General features: G+C 43.8%; 1 protein-coding gene across 1 annotated transcript in view; it reads right to left on the bottom strand.

Annotated features, from left to right (window-relative positions):
- Window positions 1-21,863, bottom strand: part of LOC126187970 (voltage-dependent calcium channel subunit alpha-2/delta-3) — an 865,148-nt gene that overhangs the window by 304,325 nt on the left and 538,960 nt on the right. The window contains exon 7 of the mRNA XM_049929356.1: window positions 21,681-21,791. Within this exon, the coding sequence (XP_049785313.1) occupies window positions 21,681-21,791 (111 nt within the window). The remainder of the gene's footprint in view (window positions 1-21,680; window positions 21,792-21,863) is intronic.

Raw genomic sequence — 21,863 nt, 5'->3', positions numbered from 1 at the left:
AATCTATACGTCATTCTGGTGATACGATCTGCTGTGCTGCCATTCATGAACAATATTCGTTCAAATGGCTCTAAGCACTATGGGACTTAACATCTGAGGTCATCAGTCACCTGGAGCTTAGAACTACTTAAACCTAACTAACCTAAGGACATCACTCACATCCATGCCGGAGGCAGGATTCGAACCTGCGACCGCAGCCGTCGCGCAGTTCCAGACTGAAGCGCCTAGAACCGCTCGGCCACCACTGCCGGCATGAACAATATTCCAGGGGGTGTTTTCCAATAGGATAACGCTCGCCCACTTACCCTTGCTGTAACCCAGCACTCTCTTGTCCTAGGGGTAGGAAATTGCCTCTAAAGGCGGAAGAATCAGCAATGATCAACAACATGAGCATACAGAAGGCAATGGAAACCACTGCATTAAAGACACGTAACGTGTATCCACAGGACATGTGGCCTGTAATTGAAGAAGTGTCATGATGATCTCACCATTGGCGAAAGATTCCGGAATAGTCCCCCATTCGGATCTCCGGGAGGGGACTGCCAAGGGGGGGGTCACCGTGAGAAAAAGATTGAATAATCTACGAAAGGATAACGTTCTACGAGTCGGGGCGTGGAATGTCAGAAGCTTGAACGTGGTAGGGAAACTAGAAAATCTGGAAAGGGAAATGCAAAGGCTCAATCTAGATATAGTAGGGGTCAGTGAAGTGAAGTGGAAGGAAGACAAGGATTTCTGGTCAGATGAGTATCGGGTAATATCAACAGCAGCAGAAAACGGTATAACAGGTGTAGGATTCGTTAGGAATACGAAGGTAGGGCAGAGGGTGTGTTACTGTGAACAGTTCAGTGACTGGGTTGTTCTAATCAGAATCGACAGCAGACCAACACCGACAACGATAGTTCAGGTATACAGGCCGACGTCGCAAGCTGAAGATGAACAGATAGAGAAAGTGTATGAGGATATTGAAAGGGTAATGCAGTATGTAAAGAGGGACGAAAATCTAATAGTCATGGGCGACTGGAATGCAGTTGTAGGGGAAGAAGTAGAAGAAAAGGTTACAGGAGAATATGGGCTTGGGACAAGGAATAAAAGAGGAGAAAGACTAAATGATTTCTGTAACAAGTTTCAGCTAGTAATAGCGAATACCCTGTTCAAGAATCACAAGAGGAGGAGGTATACTTGGAAAAGGCCGGGAGATACGGGAAGATTTCATTTAGATTACATCATGGTCAGACAGAGATTCCGAAATCAGATACTGAATTGTAAGGCGTACCCAGGAGCAGATATAGACTCAGATCACAATATAGTAGTGATGAAAAGTAGGCTGAAGTTCAAGACATTAGTCAGGAAGAATCAATACGCAAAGAACTGGGATACGGAAGTACTAAGGAATGACGAGATACGTTTGAAGTTCTCTAACGCTATAGATACAGCAATAAGGAATAGCGCAGTAGGCAGTACAGTTGAAGAGGAATGGACATCTCTAAAAAGGGCCATCACAGAAGTTGGGAAGGAAAACATAGGTACAAAGAAGGTAGCTGCGAAGAAACCATGGGTAACAGAAGAAATACTTCCGTTGATCGATGAAAGGAGGAAGTACAAACATGTTCCGGGAAAATCAGGAATACAGAAATACAAGTCGCTGAGGAATGAAATAAATAGGAAGTGCAGGGAAGCTAAGACGAAATGGCTGCAGGAAAAATGTGAAGACATCGAAAAAGATATGATTGTCGGAAGGACAGACTCAGCATACAGGAAAGTCAAAACAACCTTTGGTGACATTAAAAGCAACGGTGGTAACATTAAGAGTGCAACGGGAATTCCACTGTTAAATGCAGAGGAGAGAGCAGATAGGTGGAAAGAATACATTGAAAGCCTCTATGAGGGTGAAGATTTGTCTGATGTGATAGAAGAAGAAACAGGAGTCGATTTAGACGAGATAGGGGATCCAGTATTAGAATCGGAATTTAAAAGAGCTTTGGAGGACTTACGGTCAAATAAGGCAGAAGGGATAGATAACATTCCATCAGAATTTCTAAAATCATTGGGGGAAGTGGCAACAAAGCGACTATTCACGTTGGTGTGTAGAATATACGAGTCTGGCGATATACCATCTGACTTTCGGAAAAGCATCATCCACACAATTCCGAAGACGGCAAGAGCTGACAAGTGCGAGAATTATCGCACAATCAGCTTAACAGCTCTTGCATCGAAGCTGCTTACAAGAATAATATACAGAAGAATGGAAAAGAAAATTGAGAAAGCGCTAGGTGACGATCAGTTTGGATTTAGGAAAAGTAAAGGGACGAGAGAGGCAATTCTGACGTTACGGCTAATAATGGAAGCAAGGCTAAAGAAAAATCAAGACACTTTCATAGGATTTGTCGACCTGGGAAAAGCGTTCGACAATATAAAATGGTGCAAGCTGTTCGAGATTCTGAAAAAAGTAGGGGTAAGCTATAGGGAGAGACGGGTCATATACAATAAGTACAACAACCAAGAGGGAATAATAAGAGTGGACGATCAAGAACGAAGTGCTCCTATTAAGAAGAGTGTAAGACAAGGCTGTAGCCTTTCGCCCCTACTCTTCAATCTGTACATCGAGGAAGCAATGATGGAAATAAAAGAAAGGTTCAGGAGTGGAATTAAAATACAGGGTGAAAGGATATCAATGATACGATTCGCTGATGACATTGCTATCCTGAGTGAAAGTGAAGAAGAATTAAATGATCTGCTGAACGGAATGAACAGTATAATGAGTACACAGTATGGTTTGAGAGTAAATCGGAGAAAGACGAAGGTAATGAGAAGTAGTAGAAATGAGAACAGCGAGAAACTTAACATCAGGATTGATGGTCACGAAGACAATGAAGTTAAGGAATTCTGCTACCTAAGCAGTAAAATAACCAATGACGGACGGAGCAATGAGGACATCAAAAGCAGACTCGCTATGGCAAAAAAGGCATTTCTGGCCAAGAGAAGTCTACTAATATCAAATACCGGCCTTAATTTGAAGAAGAAATTTCTGAGGATGTACGTCTGGAGTACAGCGTTGTATGGTAGTGAAACATGGACTGTGGGAAAACTGGAACAGAAGAGAATCGAAGGATTTGAGATGTGGTGCTATAGACGAATGTTGAAAATTAGGTGGACTGATAAGGTAAGGAATGAGGAGGTTCTACGCAGAATCGGAGAGGAAAGGAATATGTGGAAAACACTGATAAGGAGAAGGGACAGGATGATAGGACATCTGCTAAGACATGAGGGAATGACTTCCATGGTACTAGAGGGAGCTGTAGAGGGCAAAAACTGTAGAGGAAGACAGAGATTGGAATACGTCAAGCAAATAATTGAGGACGTAGGTTGCAAGTGCTACTCTGAGATGAAGAGGTTAGCACAGGAAAGGAATTCGTGGCGGGCCGCATCAAACCAGTCAGTAGACTGATGACCAAAAAAAAATTCCAATCTTTAGATTCCTAGACAATATCCGTGATGACAGTAATCTGTTCAGTGAGAAGTAGCACGCATTTCCCGCCCGTAATCTCTTCTTCAGTTCGGATTCAATCTCATTTCTCGAAGTGATGTCTACGCCTAGATACTTAAATGTGTTCACTTTTTCAAACTGCATGTCTCCAACTCTTAACATTTCCTGATCTACTGCTGTTGGCATTCTAGTAGTAACCAGGTATTTAGTTTTGTCTTCACTTATCCTTAGACCTACATCTCCACTAGCCTTGATTAACGCATTCGCATTTCCTGTTACAGATTCTTTACTATCGCTAATGATGTTTAGATCATCTGCATACCCTAATATCTTAGTATTTCCATTTAACTCCACACCCTCTGAATTATCTGCTGCCATTCGTACAATATATTCTAGGACTAAATTAAAAAGTAGCGGAGACGGGGCATCTCCCTGCTTAAGTCCGTTCTGTATTACAAATTCTTCTGACTCCAATTTCCCCACGCGTACTCTACCTTTTGTGTTTTTCAAACTCGCTTCTATAAGTCTAACATACTCCTTTGGTATACCAAGTTCCAGAAGAATTCTATACAATTTTGATTGCAATACTGAATCATATGCTTTTGTAAAATCTATGAAAAGATTATGAACTGGTTTATTGTATTCCTATTTCTTTTCCAAAATTTGACGTAGGGTGAATATTTGGTCTATAGTTGATCTGTTCCTCCGAAAGCCGGCTTGGTAATCCCCCACAATTTCATCTGCATATGGTGTAAGCAGAACATTCAAGAAAATTTTGAAACATACTGGTAATAGTGATATCCCTCTATAATTACTACAATCCATTAAATTGGGATCAGAATCGACTCCTGCCACTCTTCAGGTATCACTCTGAGTTCCATACTTTAGTTATCACTTTGTGAACTACTTCCACCAATTTCTGTCCCCCATTTTTAACTAATTCTGCAGTTATGCAATCTGATCCTGGGGCTTTATGGTTTTTCAATTTGTTGATTGCATCTCTTACTTCCTTTAACGTTGGCTCAGGTATCTGGGGCTCTGCTGTATGTATTTCGTACGCCTGCCCATTTCCTGCTTCCTTGTGTACATTTAACAGATGCTCAAAATACGCCCTCTATTTACTTAATATAGCACTGGGGTCTGTAAGTATTCGCCCAGCTTCCCCTCAAAGTGCATTTGTCTAGCCTTGAAGCCCTTCCTATACCCATTTATGTCTAGGTAAAGTTCCCTAATGTTTTTTGTTTTACTGTTTGTTTCCATTTTTGTAATTTGATTGTTCAAATAATCCCTCTTCTTTGCCCGTAGCCTACGACCAACTTCCCTTCTTAAGTTCAAGAACTCCTCTCGTTTTCTGTCTCTCATTCTATCCCAATCTAATCGCGCTTTTCTCCTTTCCTCTACCAATTTCTTGCATTCCTCATCAAACCACGGTTTCCTCCTGTTCTTCTTAATTGTACCTATTGCGACCTTCGCTGCCTCTTTGACATTATTCCTCACAGTGATCCACTGTTTATTTACACCCTCGTCTTGATCTTCGTGTGCCCTGAGAGCATCAAACCTATTTGAAATTTCTATCATGTACCTTCTTCTAAAGTTTTCATCATTTAGCTTGTCAGTGTCGAACCTAACAAGTTCTGCATTGTGACACCTTGACGTTGCTGTAGATAGCCGTTGGTGAACTTTGGCAATTACAAGAAAATGATGAGAATCGCAGTCTGCTCCCCTGAAAGTCCTAACATTTTCTATACTATGTGCCATCTCCGATCTACAAGAACATGATCAATTTGGTTTCGGGTGTGTCCACCCGGTGAGACCCAAGTTGCTTTATGAATGTCCTTCCTTTTGAAATATGTGCTCTCAACAATCATGTCTTTTGAAACAGCAAAATTAATCACCCTTGTGCCATTATCATTCGAAATGTTATGCAAACTTTCTTTCCCAATTGTAGGCCGGAATGCTTCCTCCTTCCCTATCTTCGCATTAAAATCACCTATGATTAATTTTGTGTCATACGAGGAGAACTCATCCCACAGTTGATCTAGTTCAACATAAAATCCGTCTTTAACAACCTCTTCAGTGTCCTCAGTTGGTGCGTGTACATTAATTACTACTAGTCTAATCCACCTGCCGGACAACACTATAACTGATAGTCGGTCACTAATGAACCATATATCTCTGATTGCGTGAAACACTTTCCTCTGTATTGCGAAATCTGTTCCGAAACTGTGAGCTTCCGCACATCCATAGAAAAATGTATAGTTACCCCTCTTTATGCTACCCTCCCCCTGCCACCGAGTTTCTTGAACAGCTGTAATGGCTACATCGTATCTATCTAATTCGTCTAATAATGTCTGAAACGTTCCTGGCCTGTTCAAACTTTTAACGTCCCATGTTCCCAACCTGAAAGTTCCTTTCGGCCTGAATCTCTTCGAAGTAGGTTCTGCCCGGAGATCCGAATGGGAACGTAGTTTACCTCCGGAATATTTTACTTCAAAGGGACCCAAGCCCACTAATGTTGCTGATTCTTGATGAATAGATTTGATAGTAAGAGAAGAAGAAACAGGGATGGTTCATCACGCCATCGCCTGTCCCCACCGGCTGTCCGCGACTGCTTTTTTATTTATTTATTTTTTTTTTGCAGCTACCCTTCATATCTGAAGGCCATATCCCCTATCCGCAACCTGGGGACGCGCTGTGCCGTGGTGGTAGGGGCCCACGAGACAGCCCCTAGAACTTAGAACTACTTAAACCTAACTAACCTAAGAACATCACACACATCCATGCCCGAGGCAAGATTCGAACCTGCAACCGCAGCGGTCGTGCGTTTCCAGACTATAGCGCCTAGAACCCCTCGGCCACTCTGGCCGGCGACGATCATAAGTACATATGTTAAACCAGTAAATGAACTTGGAACTGAGTTATCCTAGCTTCAATATAATATTAGTCATACTGCGTTTCTATCTAATCGCTGCGTAAGATCTTAGGAAAAGAAGTGAATAGTCTGATTTACTTATCCATTAGACACAACACACGGTCAAATCTTGTAAGAAGGGTAACTCTGTTGATTAGCTTTTCCTATTAACAGGACTATCCTCTCATAGTGTAATTTATTTAGAAATTAAACTAAATTTAGTAAGGGGTTTATACGTGGCAACATAGAGACAGGGTTTCTGTTATTTAGGTAAAAGCATATTTAATTACAATAGTAGTGGTAGGATTATAATCTGTCTCCAATCGAGTGCATATGGGACATCATGGGAGGACAACACCAGCGTCATCCACAAGCAGCATTAACCGTCTCTGTATTGACCACCCAAGTGTAACAGGCATGGAAATCCATCTCAAAAATTGACATTCGGCACCTATGCAACACAATGCATGCACATTCTGACGGTTACACAAGTTATTAATGTACCAACATGTCATGTTTCCTAAGGCTATCTCGTGCTTACATTAACCTGTGATCTTGCAATGTTAATCGCTTCAATATTTTACTTTGACAAATGTATTCCCGAAATTTCATTATTCTACATCAATTACTTTTTGGTGTTGCGATTTTTTTTCCCCTGTGTAAAAGTGGACACTTTTTCCAAATATTTCCCATTTATATTTAGAACTTTAGAAGTTGTTCTAGTCTCAGACTGCTACATTACCATATATTTTTTTTCATTTTCATTTACTATGAGGCCGATTTTTCATTCTTCTGCTGTCATTGGCAGATATGTTTTTGAAGTGTGTTGTCATTGCGTACAACTACTGCAGTGTCATCAGCAAATGATGTATCTGGCAAGCCTTAGTATGTAACGTGCTTTTTTTATTGATTTTATTTACTATATGGTGCAGGGATGTATTAAAGACAAAGCTTTCACCTGTCCTACTGAATATCTTTGCTTTGTTTTACTGTCTTATCACTGCATTTCTGAGTAGATTCAGTTGTTTGGCACATGTACCAATTTCTCCCAGCGCTCTTTATAATTCTTGCCGATTTATGCTGTCAGAGGCTTGTTTTATATCGATTAATAGGAAAAGAAGATCTACAGTATGCTCATAGAAGTATCCTGTCATTACTCTGATCACAAATATCTGATAAGTTCAGTTACCTTACGGGAATACTGTCTGGTGACGTCTGCAACTTTGACACGAGCACACCCTGCCATTTTCAAGGCAAAACTGCCTATGTGGCAGGGTGTGCTCCTGTCGAAATATCGGCGGTTGTCGATGACGTCACCTGACTGCATTCGCGCAAGTCATTTGAACACTGTATACGCCGAGGATAAACTCAGGTCGCACATTTGATCAGTTGTTCGCCCAGTTGGCACACATGGGTCAGAGGCGTGGAGGCTGACGAAAGTGCCTTAAGAACCTATGAGCGAAAAATACTAATTTATGATGTAATAAGGAAGGAAGAAGGCTGAACAATACACTATAACAACCAGCTACAAGCAATAATGCAAGAAAGAGACACAGGAAAATTTGTCAGATCACAATGAATACGATAGCTAGGACACGTGGAGGGAATGTCGGAAGACAGACCACAAAAGAAAATGATGAAAAGTGTGATTCATGTTACTAGACTAAAAGGGAGACCTAGCAGAAAGTGGATGGACGATATAGTAGACTAATACCGCAGAAGATGTCGCCAATATGGGAGGGCGGGGGTGGAAATGAGCTGCAAGAAACCGAGAATCATGGAGGAAAGTAGGTGATGAAGCCAAGTCTCAGACAAAGTTGTAGCGCTACAGAAGAAGAATAATATTGTGTTGTAATTTGACCAATTTTTGTTAGTTTCAGAGATACAGTTCTTAGAACGTAACTAAGAAAACCCTCAGAGAAGATATTAACCAATGGGAAATGATTAATTTGAAAGTTAATTCTTATTAATTCCACCACCAACTTCAGAGCACTTACGCATTCTCTTGACACAAAGTGAAGCTCTTTAGAGGCCGTCTTGGCATTCTTTTATGAGGGCAACGCTATTCGTAATCCGATCAATTCCTTCTTGTTTTCACTTTTTCTTTGTAGTCAACGCTTTTCAATCGTCCCCACAGTCAAATATACAAAGTGGAAAGGTCCGAGGACATTAGCAGTGAAGAAGCGTGATCACTTCTGCTGATCCATCATCCCGGAAATGTTAGGTTAGGTGATGCGCCACGTGACGACTAGAATGTTCAGGGACGCCGTCATACAGGAAAAACATATCTATCCTTGCAGCGAAATAAACCTCTCCCAATAATTCCCCAAGTTCGTTTCCAAGAAAGTCTAGGTGAAGGGGCTCTGTTAGACGACTTGTAACACAACAGACCCGAACAACTGATTGTGCTTCATACCGCGCCACAGATTTTCAGATGAGAGTTCCACAAAGGCATATGGGTTTTCGTCAGACTATCGATGTTAGTTACGAGTTGAAACCTTCATTAGTGAAAGTTACTTCATCAGTAAACAGTATTAACGGGATTACTCGGCCATATGCAATTAACCAACGACAAGATTCCAATCGTATACCTTCATCCCCTTCTCGAAGATGTTGAATCCATTGTAAATGATAAGGACAGAGGCCGTGCATTCATCAAGTCCGCCTTAAGGTCGAGACACACATGCCCGGACCGTGGCCGTGCCGGGACACGTCCGAGTATCGGCCGTCACCCGGACAACGAAATACACCATTAGAACAAATGTAGAGGGCCCCACTTGACCGGGCCGTGCAAGGGGAACGTCAACGGGCCGGGGCCGGGCCGGGCGGGATTCGCCGTGTTTAATTTTTCACGTGACGGACACGGTCTGACTGTAGAACTGTCTTGTGAGCTGTGCAACTGCGCAAGACTGTTCTGTGTACAAAACATGGATGTGGAACGACTAATAGAAGAAGTTCATAAGTTTTCTGTTCTTAACGATCAGGGAAGTGAAAACTACACGAATATCGAGTACAAAGACAGAGTTTGTCATCAAGCTAACGGAGGATTTTTTCAGTTGTACAAGACTTCGAGGTGAAGCAACTCATGAATGACGTATCAGTCCATCAATTCACTCCATCATCCTCCAATTCCTCAGAAAAATCTGTTTCAACACCATATCCTTCACCTGTGGAAAACGAGTCAACAGAACCTACACACCAGCTTTTGGATCTGCAAAGGTTCAAATGGTTCAAATGGCTCTGAGCACTATGGGACTTAACAGCTATGGTCATCAGTCCCCTAGAACTTAGAACTACTTAAACCTAACCAACCTAAGGACAGCACACAACACCCAGCCATCACGAGGCAGAGAAAATCCCTGACCCCGCCGGGAATCGAACCCGGGAACCCGGGCGTGGGAAGCGAGAACGCTACCGCACGACCACGAGATGGATCTGCAAAGGGATTCCCACAATTCGTATATAAATAACCAAAGGGATCATCCTCAAAGTTCCCCTGCATCCTCATCAGCTTCAGAAACTAATTCACTGAATAGTCCTCATTTGTTTTTCTTAGGGTAGTAGAAATTTAACTGTATTATTTACTAACTTATGTATTTATCTTTCAATTACTAAAGTAATAAAATAAAAATGCTGTCCTTAAAACTTCATATTTATTTGCGTTCTGTGTACTTTTCTTTAACCTACCTTAAAAAAACAGCCAGTCGTTCTTTGGGTGAAACTGATACTTTCCAGAAAGTGTCCTATTTTCTCAGTCATGGTTCTAGTTTCTTTAAAAGTTCACAGAAGCTGTACTGCGTCATCCTATAATATTCATAAAACTTAGTCTCAGCATCTATGAGATGAGAAAATAATGTTCGAAACTCTCCCTGTACTGGTCTTGTTTTCCAGGCACTGTGGATCATAATTTTCTTCTTCTTTTTTGCCTTGGTACTTTTTCCTCTTCGTCTAAAGCAAGTGCTATAAGTCCTAATTCACTATTACGAAAATTAGTGAACATGTTTTACAGATTTCACAAACAGAAACACAGATCACCGCGTCCGAGTCACTACAAGGAACAACAGAGACACGGACGTGCCCCGGCCATGTGTGGCCCCTGCAGGAACGGACCGGAGCACGGCCGTCGCTCGTCCGACGCTCGGCCCTGACACGGCCTGGACGTGTGTGTCCCGACCTTTATTCTTGTAGATACTCTGCGTGTGCTTGTTGAAAGACTACGTCCTAACAACTGAATAATGTCTTCTACTTCATCCGCAATCTGTTCATTTGCACGTTCAGATGAAATGTGACTGCTGGGCACTGGACCAGTATCAAGCCGTTCGATGAAAACACGAGTAAACACTGCCGAATCTGGTTTGGAAATGATTACCATGTTCTCTGCAAGTAGCAGCGCCGTTTCCGCTACAAGATCCGTTAGCAAATACCATATCAGCATATTAAACATGTGTAGATACGTGCGGCATGCCTAAACGATACAGTTGAATTGGGCAACAAATCACATTGCCAGTTGTAAAGCCAAAAATGTAAACTCAAACGCAACTTCACAACTTGAAATTCAAGTAAGAAATCGCAGTCGATAAATAAACCCATAGCGATTGAAGTACAAACACGTGAAGTGAAATATCTCTCTAACCAGGTACGTCTACAGCGAGGTGACAGAAGTCATGGGATAGTGATATGCACACAGACTTGTGGCAGTAGTATCGCGTTCAAAAGGTGTAAAAGGTCAGTGCACTGGCGGAGCAGTCATTTGTACTCAGGTGATTCATGTGAAAAGGTTTCCGACTTTGAACGCAGAGTGGTAGTTGAACCTAGAAATGGTTCAAATGGCTCTGAACACTATGGGACTTAACTTCTAAGGTAATCAGTCCCCTAGAACTTAGAACTACTTAAACCTAACTAACCTAAGGACATCTCACACACCCATGCCCGAGGCAGGATTCGAACCTGCGACAGTAGCGGTCGCACGGTTCCAGACTATAGCGCCTAGAACCGCTCGGCCACTCCGGCTGGCTAGTTGAACCTAGATACGTGGGACATTCCATTGCGAAACCGTTAGCTAATTAAATATTCTGAGATCCACAGTGTCAAGAGTATGCCAAGAACACTAATTTTTTTGCATTATGTCTCAATACGGACAATGGGCATTACGTCTCACCACGGACAACGCAGTGGCTGACGGCCTTCACTCAACGACTGAGAGCAGCAGCATTTGCGTAGAGCTGTCAGTGCTAAAAAATAAACAACACTGCATGAAATAGCTGCAGAAATCAATGTGGGACGTACGACGACCGTACGCGTTAGGAGAGTGCAGCGAAATTCGGCGTAATGGGCTATGGCAGCAGACGACCGACGCCGAGTGCCTTTGCTAACAGCACGACATCGCCTGCAGCGCCTCTCCTGCGCTCATGTCGATATTCGTTGGACGCCACACGACTGGAAAACCGCGGCCTTGTCAGATGAGTCCTGATTTCAGTTTGTAAGAGCTGATGGTAGGGTAAGAGTGTGGCCCAGTCCCCACGAAGCCATGGACCCAAGCTGTCAACAAGGAACTGTGCAAGTTGGTGGTGGCTCCACAGTGGTGCGGGACTGGGTCCTCTGGTCCAACTTAACCGATCATTGACTGGAAATGGTTATGTTCGGCTAGTTGGAGACCATTTGCAGCCATTCATGGACTTCATGAGCCGAAACTATGACAGAATTCCGCGGATGACAATGCGCCATGTCACCGGGGCATAGTTATTCGCGACTGGTTTAAAGAATATTCTGGAGACTTCTGGCGAATGATTTGGCCACCCAGATCGCCTGAGATGAATCCCATCGATCATTTATGGGACATAATCGAGAGGTCAGGTTGTGCACAAAAGCCAGCGTCGGCAATACTTTCACAATTAAGGACAGCTATAGAGGCAGCAAGGCCCAGTGTTTGTACAGGGGACTTCCAACGACTTGTTGAGTCCATGCCACGTCGAGCTGCTGCACTACGCCGGGCAAAAGGAGGTCAGACACGACATTAGGAGGTACCCCATGTCTTTTCTCACCTCAGTGTAAGTCATCAATAAAAGCTCTACACATGTTATATGCAATGTTTTATTAGAATTAATCTCTGGTACCAGCTACTTAATTCATTCTGGAAACTCCTTGCCGGCCGCGGTGGCCAAGCGGTTCTAGGCGCTTCAGTCCGGAACCGCGAGACCTCTACGGTCGCAGGTTCGAATCCTGCCTCGGGTATGGATGTGTGTGATGTCCTTAGGTTACTTAGGTTTAAGTAGCTCTAATTTCTAGGGCACTGATGACCACAGATGTTAAGTCCCATAGTGCTCAGAGCCATTTGAACCATGTTTTTGGAAACTCCTTAAATATTTGCTATTTTTCCAGAAACAGCCCATATAGCGACTTTCTTGACAAGCTATGGAAGGGATTCCTCACTGTGAATGGACATAAGCCAACAAGAACAGAAGTATGCGGTAAGGTGTCATGTAAAGTCACGAACAGTCACGCCAAGAATCGACAAGCCGTATGCACAGAGTGAACGACAGTACACGATGTGTTTAATAGACTGCAAAAAACTGTTGAGAATCTCTGTAGGTAGGTTGTTCCATTCCCCCTTCGAAGTGGTTTTCAGCTCCAGATTATTAATTTCAAAGATGAGTACAAACGTAATCAGTTTTTTTACTTGTAACTCATCAAAAATATTTACTGAAACGAAAGAGAAAACATAAAGGAGCAAAGAGGAAACAGTAAGCGTAAAAAAAATTAGTGAATATTGTCAAATTTATGGTAAAACAAAAGTTAGTCATATGCGCATCAAAGGCGCCCTTTGCTGATCCGACCAGTGCGTGTGGCTACTATTTTGTCGTTTGTATGGGCTGGTTGTGGCGATAGCAGTTTGGGGAGGGGAGGGGGTGGGGGTGGGGACAACATTGACAATTTGATGATGCCATGTGACATATTCCTTAAACATTCACTTGATAGAGGTAGTGTTTGACCGTATAGAACCTCGCCTGTCGAAGTGTCTAAGTCTCTTTTAAAAGACGCATGCGATCCCAAAAAATTCAACAGCAGCTGCTCGACCCAGTCTTTCGTGGCGGGGCACCTGAGCGCTGTTTTTTGAACGCGCTATACAGTGCGGTTAATGGCTGGGTGATATGCATTCGTGCGAATGGGTTTCGTTACCAATTGCACCATTAAAGTCTTGAACAAACTGTTTTCTTTAGTCAGCTCTTTCGTGTGAGCATATCTCGGAAACGTCCGTGCGATCTGGGATACGACGCAACCTTCTATGGAAGTTCTTGGTAAAAACTTCCGATCGGGATGAATAGCGGCCTGTTAATGTTACACAATGAAGGTTTCCGATACTGGTAACGTGCCCACTACGTGTATGCGCACATTTGCGAAATGTTGGCTGGGTGGTACAAAGGAACCTCGGCGCTTTGTGACTTGACGCTTGCAAGTCTGGTATTTACGTAGAAACTATTTGCAATACCTCTCTAAGCCAGGCAACACGAATGCACCTTTGACTAAACGCATTGTTGCTATGAGCCCCTGTGTAAGAAAGTCTACGGTGCGAGGCAATGGCAGATAGATGAAATTCTGCTGTTAGCTACGGCTTTAATCTATCTGTAACTGTCTAGTTTTAGGCATACAGATTGAGGCCCGTTTCAGTAATTTCTCATATCCACTGCCTCTGTGGAAATATTCTGCTGCACATCAATATGGCCACCAACAGCGTTGCCACCACGCTCTTATTCAGAAACGAATACAGACAGCGTCAAGTGGAGCTGCCAGACCACAACCTGTTGCTTGCTTCAGTTTGCTAGTAACGGCCGAAACTAACTGAAAAACTACTCACCTCCAACTGAGGCAGCTTCTTTTATTACGGTGGCTTGTGACGTCCTCTGGCCTGAATAAATGCACTGATTCGTTTGGAAAGGGTTTCATAAAGCCGTTATATCCCCTTTCGAGGCAAGCTGTCCAACAACTGTTGTAACTGGTATTCGAAATGCTGGATACTGACACTGGGACTGAGCTGACGTCAAAGTTAGGACAGATCTGGAGAGCTTGCTGGCCAGGGAAGTACTGTGGACGAGCATTGTCCGGTTGAAAAATTACGCTATGATACAGTCTCATGAGAGGTAACATATGAGGACGCAGTATGTCCGTGATGTACCGTTGGGACGTCAGAGTTCCACAATCACCACCAATCGTGACCCGCAGTCATTTCCGAAGACTCCCCACACCATGACGTTGGGAGCAACTACGTTGTGCCACTTCAAAATACAGAGGGGGACCTCTCCTCAGGTTGCCGGCATACTCGTCGACGATGGTCATCCGCGGTAGTGCAGGACCACGATTCATCGTTGAAAATGAGACGCCATTCGTCGGTAGTCCATACTTCGTGGTCACACCACCACCCCAAATGCAGCCGTTTGTGTTGGGGCGTTAATGGCGGCTTACGCATGAGACGGCTACTAGCCTCAGACCAATGGTGTGGGATGATGTTGCGTGGAGTCCATTACTTACTCTCGGATGTCAGGTGCATATATAAAAGAGTTAATGTGTGCTTGGTACACAGTACGGCGATCCTAGATCGTGCTGGTCAGACCTCGTCGACCGGAACCTCTACGATGAATATGCCTGCCCTCACTTTGCCATGCAGTCCAGCATCGGGTCACTGTCACATCAGAAGGCTCCACAAATCTGGAACTAGCACGTTCTACCAGCTGGCCGTACAGAGACGACAATGATTTCCCTTTCAAACTGCCGTCCGGTGTGGCCGAGCGGTTCTAGGCGCTTCAGCCTGGAACCGCGCGACCGCTACGGTCGCAGGTTCGAATCCTGCCTCGGGCATGGATGTGTGTGATGTCCTTAGGGTAGTTAGGTTAAGTAGTTCTAAGTACAAGGGGACAGATGACCTCAGCAGTTAAGTCCCATAGTGCTCAGAGCCATTTGAACCATTTTGTTTAATGTTATTATCAGGCATGGCAGGGCATGTAAGGGGCGTTAAGAGCGTGAGATGAACGATCGCTGTGAAGGACACGGGATGCCGCGTACCAAAGTGAGTCAGCGTTATCAGCACCCGACAAAATATGAAGGGGGCCCCATTGTGCGTCTCCAATTGTCTGGCTGGTCAAATCGTGCAATATCCAGATCTGTGAGGCGTACGGATGTGACATAGCCCTACGTTGGAATGCATGGGAACATGAGCGTAGTCGAGTTCAGGTTGACCACGTCTGGCTCGACAGGGAAGGATCGCCGCACATCGTAACCCCTTCACATCCGTGTCTGGCATTCGGGAACAAGTAATATACCCACTGCAATATTCTTAGCTACCCCGCACCGTTACTCAGAGACCAGCAGGAGCCGGACTAAGGAGTTACCGTCCCATAAGTAGGTTGTCATTATAACACAACACAAATGGCTGCAGTTGGAATGGTGCCATGACCGGAATGCATGGACTGCTGATGAAAGACTTTCGTGTTGTGTTCAGAGACGAACAGCGGTGCTGCACTGACGCAGATGACCATTGTTGGCGAGTATGGCGGCTACCTGGAGAATTGGTCCCATCCTTCGAATGTTTTGGAGAGACACAACGGTGTTATTCGTGCCGTCGTGGTGTGTGAAGCCATCGTGCACTACTTCGGGTAAAGGCTGGTGGCACTTGAGGGAACTCTGACGGCACAACGTTACGACACGGACATCCTGCGTCTTCATTTGTTACCTTTCATATAACAGTATCGTTGCCATTTTTCAGCAGGACAAGTCCATATACCGCACGTGTATCTATTAACTGCCTTGGATCGATACTGTAATCACTGAAATAACATCGCATACGTTTTTGACGAGGCAAATTTCATTTCGTTTTCTCCTCCTGTTGTATGTGCTTCACTTTTTTTTATTTTAAAATTTTATGTTGCAAACTCCTCTCCTGGTGTGGGATCTTATGCACCAGCTTAAACAGTCTATGCTTAAATATCATCCTGAATATACATAAATATCGACTTTTAGTTTAAAGTGTTCGGATTACACTACATGCTGTAATAATAAAACATACTATAACAAGTTGGTAGTGATGGGCACACCCAAGATCTTTATATATAAAATATCAGCGTGCGTATATTTGTGCTCGGAAAACTCGTAAAGTAGCCACTCGATTGACGTGAAATTTTAACACAGTTTTGCTTTCGAACATGCACGTTTTTTTATCTACCTGTTTTTAAATATTTGTAATACATAAATAAATATTAATATATAAAGGGAAAACGTTGTTACCTAAAATTTCGAGAAGTTCTTGACAGATTTACTTAAAATTTTACGTGATACTGTTATGATCATTCAGACGGACAATAGGCTATATATCTGTTACCATATGAATATATATGTAATATATAAAGACATAAAGAGGAAACATTGTTACCAAAAATCTCAAAAATACTCGACCGATTTACTTCAAATTTTTTACGTATTATTCTAGTAAATGTTTGGACAAACATAAGCTACACATAAGATATATATATATATATATATATATATATATATATATATATATATATATATATATATATATATATATATATATGTGTGTGTGTGTGTGTGTGTGTGTGTGTGTGTATGTGTGTGAGTGTATGTGTAGCTTATGTTTGTCCAAACATTTACTGGAAAATATGTAAAAATTAGAAGTAGAAAAATTCGAGCTCTCTGACATTGCAGAGCAATTTCTCAAGTACTAGCAATACAAAAATGTCTCTCACAAAATTTCGTCCTGCGCATATTTTCCGGCAGTAAACGGAGTTAAAGATCGGCAACCTAACAACACTGTAATTATATGTAACCTAACTACCTCTGGCAGCATCTAGTAGCAGTGCTGTGCATTGGATAGCACTTTGGGTGAACACAAAGGAGGTCCAGGGTTCGATTCTGGGTCGAGGGATATTTCTTTTTATTTGCATGGTACGGCATCTGTTGTCTTTATCGTCTTAAGCCTATTTTAGTGCGCCTTATACAAAACATTTGTACTTACATACCACGAACACAGAAGTGGTTCAAAAATGGTTCAAATGGCTCTGAGCACTATGGGACTTAACATCTATGGTCATCATTCCCCTAGAACTTAGAACTACTTAAACCTAACTAACCTAAGGACATTACACAACACCCAGTCATCACGAGGCAGAGAAAATCCCTGACCCCGCCGGAAATCGAACCCGCCGGGAATCGAATCCGGGCGCGGGAAGCGAGAACGCTACCGCACGACCACGAGCTGCGGACTCACAGAAGTGGAAGTACAATCGTTGTCACTGGTCAGCTTTTAAAGAAGCCTTCTGCACGTTGTGGACGCGAATTGTTCACCACTCCATCTACTAAACTCCATGCCTGTTTTCTGTTTACTCTCCCCCAATGGTCCCACCCAATACGTTTCGTTATGACCTTACGTCGCAAGTATGGCTAGCAATGTGCAATTTCCAAACATGAACAATATAAATGTCGGATACATGTGGCTTAAGAAACGGTATATACTGCAGTATTATTGAGCAGAATGAAGTTGGCAAACAGAAAGAGATACGTCTCGATCCATAATCGAATCCTCGATCTTCTGCATGCTAACGCAAAAGGCTGTCCTCTGCACCAACTGGACAGCTGTATCCCGACGGAGGTAGTTACCGTACATGTGATAACAGCGCTGCCAGATTGCCAATCTTTAGCGTCTATTTACTGCCGGAAACATGGGCAGGACTAAATTTTGTGAGACACAATTTTGTATTACTGGCATGTGAGAGGAACCGCGCCGCGAAGTCCGAGTGCGCGAATTTTTCTTCACCCTGTAAGTATATATGTTAGCGGAGTATTTAAACAATTAGACGAACTGTTTCTCCCAAGTATGTTCTCTCTCACGATACAAATGTTTAAACATAAATTGTATATGCAACCATGTGCAGTTTTGTTTTCTTCCTCGCAGAAGATTTTCACAGACAACAGGAAGTTGTATTTATGACTTATCGGCTTGTGATTAGAATATTACTACAGAACCTGAAGTTGCAACAAGTTTAAACAAGGTACAAGGTCAGTGAAAGGGGGGGGGGAGCGAGATGGTATGAATAGAGTGGCGGGAGGTAATGGAGATAGAGAACGGAAAGGAGGAGATGGGTAGAGAGCGGTGGAAGGAGGAGGACAATAGAGTGAGGAGGGGGGGGGGGGAGATGGACAGAGACAGGGCGTGGAACGGGGGCCACGATGGCGGATTTATCCGGAACTACTACCGCACGAGGGGGCCGTCGTTTCAAATGCTCTCGTTCTGTGTCGCCGACACGATGCGGGAGCGTGCGTTTTTAACCCACGGCGTGGTCACGGCGCGGATGCAAGTCGCGGTAGCTGGCCCAGCCCACGCTGTTGTCTTGTTGCGTGACCGTGGTTGCTTAGCTAAAGGCTACCACCTGTTTCGGGAGCTCAGTCTGCTACTTGGGCTCGTAACACGTGAATTAAGTTTTCTCGCTTCAGGCGACACATTACGATGCCCACAACGACGTATATTTTCAGCGCTCTTTCTGCTGTTTGTGGTAACGCATTCCAAACACCTGTAGACACTGTTGACACCATCTTTGCTTCCACCGGATGACACGGATGCCATACACTGATGAGCTAAAACATTATGACGGGTTGATTAAAGAGCGGATTGGTCCACTTTCGGAACGCAAGACAACGGCGATTCCGTTTGCGGAGGTATGTGGCTCCAGAAATCTATGAACAGGTCATGTAGTCATCGTAACTTACGGGCCAGTAGTTTGCGGGCGTAGAGCGGTGCCGATAACGTTCCAGGTGTGTTCCAGCGGGTTCAAAAAATGGTTCAAATGGTTCTGAACACTATGCGACTTAACTTCTGAGGTCATCAGTCGCCTAGAACTTAGAACTAATTGAACCTAACTAACCTAAGAACAGCACACATATCCATGCCCGAGGCAAGATTCGAACCTGCGACCGCCGGCTCCAGACTGCAGCGCCTAGAACCGCACGCCCACTCCGGCCGGCCAGCTGGTTCAGACAAGCTAATTTGTTCCAAAGACATCAAGATAAGTTCCACTACCAGGTCCCTCAAATCACTGTAGCACGACTTTGGTTTTGTGACACCGACAGTTATTTTAATGGGAGGTAGCATCCCTGTCGGGGAAGATATCAGAACGAAGGAATGCAAATGGTCGCCAATAACGCTCGCATAGTCCACGGGCGTCATAGTGCATTCGGTTTCTGCCACAGGTCTCATTGAACCCCATGTGAGAAAGCTATCAAGAATGCAAGTGGTCTCCATTAACGCTCACATAGTCCACGGACGTCATAGTGCATTCAGTCACTGCCACAGGTCTCATGGAAACCCATGTGAATGTCCACCTTACGATAATATTGCCCCCAGTATCCAGTGTCCTTGGTGCTGTATACGTTCACGACCAGCCTCCATGACGCGGTACATGTTTCGAGATGCAATTAGCCTGGATGACAGTGTATCTGGACACGACCGTCGATCTGGTCTAATGAGAAACGTGATTCGTCCGATCAGGTGAGACGTCGGCATTGATCCACGGTCCAGTCTTGACGATGCCGTGCCCACTACAATCGTGATTAACGGCGTAGTTGGGTCAAGACAGGAGCATATTGAGGTTTTCTGATGCGGAGTATCGTGTTCATAAATGTGCGCTAACGATGTGCTCCGAAACACTTGTACACGTATCAGAACTGTAAACTGTCGTCAGATCCGCCACAGGCTGCTATAGAGAGAGGTCAAGCCTCCAAATATCCCGTTCTGTGATCAGGCATCGACGTCCAGGAACCTTATCCGCACTCATGGTCTCACCATCTTTCAACCACAGATGCTCATCACAGTGGCACACGAACAGCCGACGAGCTTCGCCATTTCCACGATGCTCGTTTCTAGAATCCGGGGCATAATAAACGGCCACTATTCAGGGGTTTCTTCATTTTCGGCCCATGCCGTCGCTAGACTGATTCCCAGTTCGTCTGCTCCTTTTATGTAATTTCCTTACCGCGTCAAGTACCTGCAAAGCCACTAGTTGGCATTCAGTCTCGTGGTGAGCAGTGGTGATCATGTTTTGGCGCATCAGTGTATATTGCGCAAAATATCTATGGTTGCCCCATTTCCAGCTAATATAGGAGCGCAGTCTGTGTATTTGAGCTACTTGAGTCTTTGAGCTGTATTCCACTTACTATGGTTCTAAAAATTTTCTCACAGAATAGTCTATAAACTTCAGAGATCAATTTTCACTGTGGTCACGTAACTGTTTTCGGTTTCCCTGTATACGAGGGTAATCCCAAAAGTAAGGTCTCCTATTTTTTTTATAAGTACACTGACCTGTTTATTTCTACAATGGTTTCATCAGTTTACAGCTTGAACATGTAGCTATTTTTAGACATAATGACAATTTCTGTCGATGCATTTTTGTAGACGCTGTGGCACTTTTACGGCCAAATGTTTTGTCACCCGTGACAATTGAGTCCAGAAAGTTGTCCTGTTCGGCTGCAAGGAGGTGAAGAAATGCGCGGGAAGCATCAACTCGTTGCGGTATGTGGTCCTGTCAGCACGCGTGGCACCCGTCTTGCGCACACCTTCCGATAGTTCAATGTTTCCGTTAAAATTCCGTAAGCGATACTTCGGGAAACCTCAGGGTGATCCGCCGATCTTCACACATGCTTTGCTCAACCTTCAACACTGTCTCCTCAGAAATTGAAGGTCTCCCGCTCCTTTGTTCGTCGTGAATTTCTGTCCGACCAGCTGCAAACTCTCTACATCAGTTACGAACATTTTTGACATCCATGCATGTCTCACCATACAGTTCCGTCAATGGGCCATGTATTTTAATCGGCGCAGTGCCCTTTGCCTTCAAAAACCGAATAACTGTGCGCAATTTGCACTTGGCGGTAACATCCAACGGGAGCTCCATTCTCAACGGCTGCCAAGCCAAGACAGCGCCTCAGCGCGGCGTGCGCATGCTTACTCACAGCACGTGAAGCACTCTTCATAACAGGGTGACCAACTGCCACTCACAAACTGAGTTCTGTGCTTTAAAAAAAATAGTAGACCTCGTAGTTACCAACAGTCTCATAAAATCTCAACAGACATTTTTTGTAAATTTACATTTTTCAACTATTCCAAATAATATTAACCACAACTACTGTAACAGTAATTAGTGTAGTGACACACTCAGGTAATCTAGTGAAAGTAAGCTGAGATAATTGTAAATAACGAAGCAGGTAGTTAGGTGGAATGTTTACAACACTTACCCTCTGTAATATGTCAAATGCTGTTACCAGTGCAGACGAAAAATTGGCGATATTTTCCGATTTTCGTGACTCCAAGTTGTTTTTCAGTTCTCTGATGTTTTCCATGTTCGCCTGAAAAAGAAAATTAGACTGATACTAGTTTTACTTTGCATGGGTTCTCGTAGAAGATGTGTGAACGAAATG

The sequence above is a fragment of the Schistocerca cancellata genome, chromosome 5 (assembly GCF_023864275.1).
Source record: "Schistocerca cancellata isolate TAMUIC-IGC-003103 chromosome 5, iqSchCanc2.1, whole genome shotgun sequence".
NCBI lineage: Eukaryota > Metazoa > Arthropoda > Insecta > Orthoptera > Acrididae > Schistocerca > Schistocerca cancellata.
This window is presented reverse-complemented; position numbering and strand designations above follow the sequence as displayed.